At 37.8% G+C, this 10,543-nt stretch overlaps 2 protein-coding genes across 7 annotated transcripts in view; both read left to right on the forward strand.

Moving 5' to 3' along the window:
- The first annotated feature begins 747 nt into the window (after positions 1-747).
- On the forward strand, positions 748-6,427 carry ces3 (carboxylesterase 3). Of its 5 annotated transcripts, none has more exons than XM_081372060.1 (15): positions 772-831; positions 1,198-1,245; positions 1,330-1,430; positions 1,749-1,944; positions 2,535-2,673; positions 2,806-2,939; positions 3,055-3,208; positions 3,507-3,611; positions 4,426-4,527; positions 4,672-4,812; positions 4,958-5,038; positions 5,231-5,372; positions 5,458-5,607; positions 5,769-5,841; positions 5,915-6,425. In XM_081372060.1, exons 3-15 carry the CDS (start codon positions 1,361-1,363, stop codon positions 6,078-6,080), a joined length of 1,653 nt encoding a protein of 550 aa, XP_081228186.1. In that variant the 5' UTR covers positions 772-831; positions 1,198-1,245; positions 1,330-1,360; the 3' UTR covers positions 6,081-6,425. The 5 variants fall into 5 exon arrangements, with proteins under 5 accessions (XP_081228185.1, XP_081228186.1, XP_081228188.1 ...); XM_081372062.1 differs by having other exon boundaries at positions 775-831; positions 1,341-1,430; XM_081372059.1 differs by having other exon boundaries at positions 748-831; positions 1,198-1,430.
- Positions 6,428-6,766: 339 nt separating this feature from the next.
- kiaa0513 (KIAA0513) overlaps positions 6,767-10,543 on the forward strand; it is a 16,389-nt gene continuing 12,612 nt past the window's right edge. For both annotated transcript variants that reach the window (XM_081372280.1, XM_081372281.1), the window contains exon 1: positions 6,767-6,895. The gene's annotated coding sequence lies outside the window, so the exon portion shown is untranslated. The remainder of the gene's footprint in view (positions 6,896-10,543) is intronic.

A 10,543-nucleotide genomic window follows, 5' to 3' on the forward strand; every position in this document is an offset into this window, starting at 1 on the left:
CTTAATTGCGTGTTATAAAGTCAGAATTGTGAGATATAAACTATTCTGAGGTAAAAAAAAAAAAAAAAAAAAGTCCGTCTTTTTTTCCCCTTAGAATTGGACTTTATATCTCACAATTGTGAGAAACGATGTTAGAATTGCGAGATATAAACTCGCAATTGCGTGTTATAAAGTCAGAATTGCATGATATAAAGTTGCAATTGCGAGAAAAAAAGTCAGAATTCTGACTTTATATCACGCAATTCTGACGGAATTGTGGCGGAAATACATTGTGGCAATGAGAGTGATTAAAAAACAAGATATATTTCGCATTTTGTTGTACTTCATAAAACATTTAAAACATTTTGAGACACGGGAAAAATGAACAGTCACTCAACACTCAATACTCTCCACTTTTGAAACATATTGAACAGCATATTGAAAGCAGTGTGTTGAGTTTCTCCAGCTTAAGCAGTTATTTGGAAGAGAAATAAAACTTACAGTTTTGGTGTAACGAGTCCGAGATAACTACAACGCTATTACATGCTATCTTTTTTTACTAAAGCAGTAGGCTATATGAAATCAGATGTATTACCTACCACCATTTAGTTGTTTTGTGTTATTTAAAATATGTATAATATATCTTTTTTTTTTAAACAATGCAATTATAATTTTTTTTGTTGAGAAAATGCAATTACGTTTCAGCCAACAGGGGGGGCAATGCTCCCCCTGCCCCCCCGCAAACTCCGCGCATGGTGATGACTAATTATTCAGAAACCATAGTAACAACAAGGAGCGGGAACCTGGAACAAATGAAAACAGCGTTACACGACACCGTTTTCAACTAAAAACGTAAAACTTTTTATGCGTTTTGGCCGTTCGTTTACACGACAATGGTGTTTTGGGTGCCTGAAAACGCAAAGTTTTGAAAAAGGGTTTTAAGTGCAAGTTTTTGAAAACGTCTCCGTGTAAACAACAAAAAAGCGAATCAAGCACGTGTATTACGTGTCGGTTCAGTGAGTCTATTAATCGCCATCTAATGGCCTGGCAGCAGAATACAGGGTTGTTGTTTTTTCGCGGGGATCGTTTTGACAAAGGTGTTCTCTTTACGCGGAAAACTCAAAGGAAAAACTTCTCCGTTTTAAGCATATCGTTGTCGTGTAAACGTAACATGAAGTTTGTGAAATACAATTCTAAACTAGCCATTATTATTTACAGGGAATAGATTTTTTTCTCCTCAGTCCAGGGATTCCACTGTGTATACAGGTAACAGTTTATTTGTTTTTACTTAGGGGGTAAAGTAGGAACAGGTTAAAGGGCAGTATTTTGTAACTGAACCTGTTTTGTGAGGTCTTCATTAGCCATTAACGAAAGAAGAGCTATGAGGAAAGAAGTTCTGCTCTGCCTGTGCTTGGCCATGGTCCCTGTTTGGACAACCCCTGTCCAGACAGGCAAGTATTTCAACTTATTATATTGCTTTTTAAATAATATTGGAAATTATACATTGAATTAATATTTTACTTGTGGGAGTATCGTCAATGTGTGTGTGTGTGTGTGTGTGTGTGTGTGTGTGTGTGTGTGTGTGTGTGTGTATGTATGTATCTATCTATCTATCTTTATATGTCTATATATCTATATATATATATATATGTGTTCTATCTATCTATCTATCTATCATGTAGGCCTATATTATTTTTTCAGGACACATCTTTGTACATGTATTAAAGAATTTGTGTTTATGTCGGGTTTCTGTTTGCGTGTGTGTGCAGACTCTGGGCCGGTGGTCGTCCTAAAGCATGGCAGTGTCCGTGGGCAATATATGAAGGTTAAAGGCTCCGAAAAGGTGGTGGAGCAATATTTGGGGATTCCTTTTGCACAGCCACCTGTTGGTCCTCTCCGCCTCGCTGCACCTGATCCTGTACAGGGATGGGAAGGCATAAGAAATGCCACTCAGCACCCTCCCATGTGAGTACTGCTATATAGTCATAACAGTATCTGAAAAAAGATATGCCATATATCTGTACTACTAGGCTTTATAAGTGACAAACGAGTTAGATTAAAAGTAGTCCGATTTAATGTATAATGTAGGCTAATAGATTACGTTAGTAAATACAACTTTCGTCACATAATTTTTATTCAGTAATTGACTACAGTTATACATAAATTCCTTATTTACCACTATATCTGTCTGCAAGACATGTGTGTCAACATTGAAACGCAGAGGGATAATCACAGGCACATGACAATAGCTAAAGATATGCATGTATTCAGCTTAAATAAAATCACCATAACTTGCTTACGGATATACTTTTTTTTTTTTGGTAATTTTTCCTCATAGTCACACAGCCTGTTTTATTAAATTAGGAGGATCTATAAATACTATTAAACAGTGAGATTATAACAGATCCTAACGCGACCAGAGGTGCGCGCTTCTGTGTTTATCCCTCCGCGAGCCATAGGCTGCTGACCGCTGCACTATATTAAAGTAAAATAAACCATTTCTGAGCTCAGATTTCCTTTTACCCCGTCAACTATCTTCTCTTGCTGCATTGTAGGTGCCTTCAAAACCCAGATATTGTGCCTTTAATAGGAGAGGCCATGAAGTTGAATATCACCACCACGGGCTTCTCAGAAGACTGCTTGTATCTTGAAGTTTACACTCCTTCTCAAAGATTAGATTCAGAAAAACATCCAGTGAGTACTGAATTATGGCTACTCTCATCTAAACTAGAGGACAGCACTTGTGAATTCACAATAGAACTTTCCTATGGTTTATTTATAATTTCCTTAACCCCTCTTACAAAAGTAATGTATGCCAACCAACAGGTAATGGTTTGGATTCATGGAGGAAGCCTGGTCTTTGGCGGAGCTTCCATGTATGACGGATCCCCGTTGGCGGCCTATGAGAGCATAGTTGTGGTTGTCATTCAGTACCGACTTGGAATGTTAGGATACTTCAGGTATCCATTTATGGATCAAAGTTTCCCTTTAAGAATTATGACATCAGATTTTTTAGCTTACTGAAGACTCTGATTCTGCTGGGTGGGTTATAATCAAATATGCTTCTGGTTTTAGCACAGGCGATAAGCTTGCACAAGGAAACTGGGGCTTCCTAGACCAGATTGCAGCTTTACAGTGGGTGCAGGAAAACATCGAGGGTTTTGGAGGAGACCCCCAGTCTGTCACCGTAGCAGGAGAGTCTGCAGGAGGAATCAGTGCCTCTTTTCTAGTCAGTCAATGTTTGTAATGCAACATTATCATACCTATTTTTAAGTATGTTCCTGCCTGGTATATTGTGATTAATCTTATGATTTCTGACCAGTGTTTAGAAAGCATAATAAAACAGTAAGTTCGTTCTTTGGGGTCCTTTGGGCTTCCTCTGGAAATGTGGAATGTGGAACTTTGGAAATGTGAATGTGAAGACAAGTTGTTAAAACAATATAAGATATTACCCAACAATAGATTCTTTGTAAAGTTCAATGCAAGGGTTAAATGTATTCTAAAGATGTATTCTTATGGATTTTTAGACATTGTCACCCATGACCAAGGGTCTGTTCCACAGAGCCATCTTTCAGAGTGGAGTAGCAAACACGATCGGTTACACCATCAAACACCCATTGATGCTTGCCAAGGTATTTAACCCAAATGCAACAATCAATGTGTACTGCTCAATAGTTCCTTGAAGGGATAGTTCACCCAAAAATTCTAATTCTGTCATCACTTACTCAAGTTGTTCCAAACCTGAATGAATTTCTTTCTTCTGCTGAACACAAAAGACGATATTTTGAAGAATGTACCAAACAGTTGATGGGCCCCATAGCTGGGGGAAAAAACACTATGGAAGTCAATAGGGTCCATCAACTGTTTGGTTCCCAACATTCTTCAGAATATCTTCTTTGTGTTCAGCAGAAGAAAGAAATTCATACGGTTTGGAACAAGTGAGTAAATGATGACAGAATTAGAATTTTTAAGGGAGTCTGTAATTATGTCAGATATAAAAAATGTCAGAGCCCTGTTAAGTTCAGTTTAGTTAATTTCCCTGAAGGCAGTTTGGTTTCAGACACATAAACAATACATAAATGCATAAAAAAAAGTAAAAAAAACCCAGAACAATACCCAATAGCTATAACAGGAAATGTTCTCAGAACTTTGGCTAATGTTCTGGCAGGGTTCTCTCAAAGTTATGAACAAACATTATTTCAATAACATTAATACAATATTCGTTCAAAGTTATCCGGTCTTTAATAATGTTCTCAAACTGTTAGCACAAACACATAATTTAGCCTATATATATTTTTCATGGAACTTGTTTTTTTGTTCGTCCGTCCAATTCTTTTTAAATGTTTCTCTTTCAGAACGTTCAAAGAACATTCAAAAGTAACGTTTTCAAAATGATACAATGGAATGTTTAGAAGAAAGCTGATTGTCTGTAATCTGTTTGACCAGGTGGTAGCAAATAATACTGAGTGTGACTTCAGCTCTTCTGAAGTGCTGGTCAAATGCATAAAAGAACTGACTGAGGAACAGATCATAAATGCTACTAAAAAGGTAGGAGCAGGGAATATGAAGTAAGATGCTTTCCAGTATTTCATGAAAAAAAATAACCTGCTAGGATCTATTGGTGATAGTCTTCATAAATATACAGATTGAAGAGAGAATGAATTAATTTCTTAGACCAAGTGATTTCCTCAGAAACACATTTTCCCTGGAGCGGCAGTTGATGGAGTCTTTCTTAAAGCTCCACCAGAGGAGATACTAAAGAGCAAAGACTTTCAGAAAGTTCCAATTCTTATCGGAACAACAAACCATGAATTTGGATGGATGCTCGCACAGGTAAGTATCATAATATTTTTGTATGGAATAGTGCAATGAAACAATGGTCAATCAACCTTTATGACCATTATGAAATAGGAAACACACAAACAATACACGGTGCTGAACAGGATGTGCTCATTTTATTTTTATATTATTATTTCAGGACGTGGTCTCAGAAGGATGGGCTAAAGGGATGGATGTAAAATCAGTGAAAGCAATTTTGGACAACGTCGATACAGCTGGTGTAAAGCTCAACAAATTCTTCCTTCTTTTTAGATTATTTCTAGTGATTTACCTGTAGCTAAAATCTGCAAATGCATTTATTTGGATTAACTCAGTCTGGCTAATTTGTTAGTATTTGTCTCACTCTAGTGGACATAGTACAAAATACCATTCAGAAGACTCGGTAGAATATGCTTTCTCTCTGTCATCATAGAGATCAGGAGCCAATGAATTCATTATAGAAGAATACTTGAAAGATGCTAAAACTCCTGAGGACATTCGCGACGCTTTTACTGAGATGATGGGGGATAGTTTTATAGTGATACCCTCCATCATGGTTGCATCTCAACACAGAGGTTTGTTGCAATGTTACTGGCAAAATTTAATCTCCAGTAAAGTTTCATTGTTGGTTGGCTTTACTATTAGATGCTAACTTCACAGATGCTGGAGTCCCTGTGTATATGTATGAGTTTCAGCACCGGCCCAGTATATTTAAAGATCTCAGACCCAGCTTTGTGAAGGCTGACCATGGTGATGACATTGGATTTGTGTTTGGAGCCTGCTTTTGGGATGGCCATGTCAAAACTGAAGGTAAGCAGATCTAAGAACTTGTTTGCCCAGGCTAATTATTATGATATTGGACAATTTATTCTGGCAGGGGTTTGAAACCCTGCAAATGATTGCTACAAAAGTGAAAATGGTTATGATGAAATGCGATGTGGTTATGGATATCAACTCTTTATCATCCACAGGAACACTCAGTGAGGAGGAAAACCAACTATGCAGAACTGTCATGGGATACTGGGCTAACTTTATTCGTACTGGGTGAGTACATTATAGTATTAGGATCTGTTTCCGATGATCCTTTATTCATTAAATTAATATTTTATTTCTACAGCTCACCAAATGGGCCCAGGCTGGTGAATTGGCCTGTATACGACCAGTCTAATAAATACATGAACCTAGGATTGCAGCAAACTGAGGGACAGGGTCTGAAGATGGACAAGCTGCTCTTTTTCACTGTTGAATTACCTAAGAAACTTGCTGGACCGCACACCGCCTAATTATGTATCACACCAAGAAACAGTGCTGTGCAGTGTGCATAAATGATTTTGTCTTCATACATGCAGTGCAATTGTTCCCAGAGAAAACTTTTGCGTTGGATATAGATTTCTGCAAGCATTTCAATGTTTCTCAAATCTAGCCAAAATCTGGATATTGGTATCAATTAGAAATTGCATACTTCATAGATGTGTGTAATAGTTTGAATGTGAAATTAAAATGAATGTACAAAACTGATCTTTCATTCAGATGGAAATAGGCTACAACAATACATCAGTGAAATACATTTATAATGAAATCAAGTAACAAAAACATGCAAAAAAAATGTCAAGGTAGACTGCTTAATCATAAAGTAAAATTTATATTGCTATTTACAAATATCACATTTTTAAAATTGTAATGTTTATAATATACATATATACACTTAATAATGAATTAATTTAATATTATATTAATTGCTGTATTTTTTATTTATTCTTAATTGTATAAGCCTTTTCGTATTAATAATTATTTAATCGTTTTTATGCAAAAATTATTAACCAAAGAGCAGGTGTATGCACATTTTTGACTGACACTCAAAAGTTTCTACCTAGGCTTTCTGAAATATACACACACACACACACACAAAGATACTGAATTGACAATATAACGTGAACTGTAAAAAATGCGCAGTGTGCAGTCACGTGTCATCATGGCTACGTCACTGGATTCCCCCATCCGCTACTGATTGTCGCGCATGCGCACACTTGTGTTTATTTCAGAGTAGCCTGTGCATCGTACGCGCTGGGAAGACGAAGCTCCAGCTGGAACATCCAGGGTAAGTGTCATCTACTAACAAGACTTTATCAGGGGACTTGACGCTAACATTCGGAACATAGGTGCTGTCATGTCCATCATCATGCCATTTCTTAAGGTCGTAGCCTGAATGAACATGATGTTACAATAAAATTGTATTTATCATTATTGATATTCATTCATACGTTGCAAGCAGAAACCCGTATACATTCGCGCGAGCCGTTATATAAATGCAATTAGTAACAGAATGAATGAGACTCCCTACGTAGGCTACTTCAAGAATTTTCCGCTTTCCTTTCCGCATGAAAGTGCCATATGATTGCACAGTGTTGTTTACAATAAGGAGGTGGAGTGGTGGAGGTTTCATTTTTCACGAGTACACTGAGCTATAGAGTGCTGGTATGAAAAAAGTATGAATGATGAGCTTTAAGAACATGGCTATGTCTCAAAACCTAGTGAGCTGCCTATTCAGACAGCATTTTTATAATGTGTGTGCCATATAATGCCCAAATGACTCTCACAGCCACTGTTTCAGATCAATACGTGACTGCTTATTTTATTTCATCAGTGTTTCAATCAACCAGAGCCTGTGCATTTAGAGAGATTGAATTAGTGCTAATGAAAATGGGCACTTATTGTGGAGGCTAAAAATAGGGCCGTTATGACTGTAGGAAATGTTTCTGATGAAGCCTGTGAGTTGTCTTTTGATAAGCTGGTATTTTGACAGGTGCTATTTTGAGAACCTAAACTAAAAGAAAAGCACTGGAGCAGAAGTGCCATTGTTTTCAATGGAGAAATCCATGCGATTTCCTGAAACAGCATGGAATCTAGTTCCTTCTCACTTTATTAAGATTTCTATTTCCACTGAACTACATTTGCTGGTATGACACCATTGTTTTCAATGTGTTGTTAAAGTCAAAGTCTCTGCCTGGATTAGTGGTTGATATATGCTTAGATGAATCTGCTCAAATGTGTCGTTGTGAAATAATAAATATCAGCTGAAGTGTTAGGAATTTCATTACCTGCATTTTCCCCCTTTCCCATTTTTAAAGTCACAACCATAAGTGCGTTTCTGCCATTTAGCATTAGTCAGATAAACCTGGCATCCATGCTTGACTGCAGGCCTCATGAACATGACTACATATTTTTAACCTCAAGTGGCCTGAGATATAAGAGTGCTCTTGTTTCCATCCAAGCCGAGGGTCGTTTTTCTTGTCCTATTCAAGTGCAAGGCTATTGATGAAAAGCTCACTGTTCGAAGCAATTTTCATTCTGTGCGCTCTTTGCAGTGTCTCAGTAAAAGGGTAATTTTATGTGACTTTTATTGAATCTGATGCTCTCTGGTTAGAAGCATTGATCCATTTAGACATTGTTTATGTGTCGATCAAGCTCTGTGCATGGATGACAGTCTTAAGTTCACCGCATCTGATGCAGTGACGGATATGAGTGAGGTTTCCCTTGAGAAAATAGCAGGACATGTTGCATAATGATGCAAATGAATCCGCCTCAAATTAACCTCTCTATGGTCTTATTTCACATCAGAAACACAGTCTCTCACACCGCTAATACAGCCTTCTGCTCCTAATACAGATTTCTGCAAGCTTTTGCATGTTAAATCCAGATGATGTCTTGTCTTTTTGTTTTGTTTTGTTTTTTTGAGGGTTTTCTCTGGTAACTTGTATCACTTTCCTGCATGATTAATAATTATTTTCTTCCCTACAACAGTTTTACTCTTCGGTTCTGGTTCTCTTTGTAATCTAAATCAGTCTCTCTATATTTGCATTTTGCTTGTGATGCAATAAACAAGTGATCTAATTCAGTGGTTCTCAAAGGGTCGAATACAGGTCAGATCTGATAGCAGGGACAGCAGGAAAAAAACACAATGCCAAATGCAAATAATACAATCGAATCGTGCATAGATATGATGGCAAAATAAACAGACTTTTCAGCTTATCCAAAACTTTTGTTGTCAAAGGTTGTGGGTCTAATCAAACTGGACAGTATTTTGGCACAGATTCATCTGTTGCTTGGTAGAAGCTACCCAGATTAGGCAATGTCTGACTTCACCCTCATCCTGTCAGAAAAAGAACAAAATTCTGCAGAAAAAAACGAATCAAATGCAACCTTTACATTAAATATGGGTTCACTTTGACTTGCCTTGACTGTTCTAGCTCACTAGTTTTCTAGTTTTTTTTTTTTGACCGACTTGACCTTGCCTACAAGCCAACCCAATATCTCCGTCCCTGAGACGTTTATCACCCATGTAATTATCTTTCTGTCTGCACTGCTGACTATTGCGATATCACTGCAGTGCTTTGGTAACCCTAACCCGTTCAGTCTCTTAAACCAGTGGACCCACTCGCTCCCCCACTCCCACTCATCTGTGTCCCATCACTCTGACAGCAGAACCTCTGCGTTGAGCCTCGAGGCTTGCGATGAAGGGGCGTTTTGTTGCATGGATGGATGGATGGAGTAGAAAGAGGGGGAAGTGCTCCAGTGCAGGGAGGAAGGAATATTGCAGCATGCGCATTTACCCTCGAATGCTGAGATTTATTAAGCTCAAGAGAAGCAGCAATGTGTAGAGGTTTGGTATCTTTAGATATGAGCCTCAAATCTTTTTTAAAAAATGCTTGTGTGAAGCGTGTAAGTTAAAGGAGAACTCCGGTCATTTTTAACATTGAGCTCATTTTTTTGTAAATTTGGAGTGCTGTCAGTACAGAGAACAACGACAAAAATCGGTGTTGCCTACACCGTGTTATCCTCTTTTTAAAATTTGCACCCTGTTGACTTAAATGGGGCAAGTTTTAAACCTGCTTTTAGCCTCTTAACATCCTTGATGTGTCATTACAAGTGCCCAGCCATTGTGAGTGATTCCTTCAGAGTGAACACGGGTGAATCTGACTGCAGTAGATGTAAAAGATATTAATAAAAATTATGTTATTTCAGCCAGCGCACATACCTGTATTTACATCCTGTTTTCGGTCGAAGCCCACAGTAGTCGATTGTCGAGTTCACACGCATAGGTTTATCACGCGCATGAACTCGACAAACGATTACTATGGACTTCGACCGAAAACAGGATGTAAATACAGGTATGTGCGCTGGCTGAATTAACATCATTTTTATTCATATCTTTTACATCTACTGCAGTCAGATTCACCCGTGATCACTCTGAAGGAATCACTCACATTAGCTGTGCACTTGTAATGACACATCAAGGATGTTAAGAGGCTAAAAGCTGGTTTAAAACTTGCCCCATTGAAGTCAACAGGGTGCAAATTTTAAAAAGAGGATAACGCGGTGTAGGCAACACCGATTTTTGTTGTTCTCTGTACTGACAGCACTCCAAATTTACAAAAAAATGAGCTCAATGTTAAAATTGACCAGAGTTCTCCTTTAAGTGATTGTACAGTATTTTTTTCTTATTTTTACATTTGGTGGCATTTTTATAAAAAAAAAATGTGTATTAGTCTTCATACTGCTCACGCCAACATACAGTTTATTTTCCGCCTTGTGCCTCTTAAAGATAAGTGTTAAAAAAAAAAAGCAGACTCAGTTGACACAGTCTCTGACTCTGGTCACTGCGTGGTTGTGTTTGTGTGCACTTGTGAGCGCGTATGCCAGCCAAGTCACGCTCCTCCAGCTCTGCATTACATAACCATCCTCTCAG

Source organism: Scardinius erythrophthalmus (assembly GCF_964197995.2).
Source record: "Scardinius erythrophthalmus genome assembly, chromosome: 8".
Taxonomy (NCBI): domain Eukaryota; kingdom Metazoa; phylum Chordata; class Actinopteri; order Cypriniformes; family Leuciscidae; genus Scardinius; species Scardinius erythrophthalmus.

Bases quoted from the DNA above. Each gene is read 5' to 3' on its own strand.
- ces3 (XM_081372059.1), top strand. From the start codon at position 1,361: ATGAGGAAAGAAGTTCTGCTCTGCCTGTGCTTGGCCATGGTCCCTGTT. The intron at 4,528-4,671 runs GTAGGAGCAGGG...TGATTTCCTCAG, and splicing joins TCATAAATGCTACTAAAAAG to AAACACATTTTCCCTGGAGC. The intron at 4,813-4,957 runs GTAAGTATCATA...TTATTATTTCAG, and splicing joins TTGGATGGATGCTCGCACAG to GACGTGGTCTCAGAAGGATG.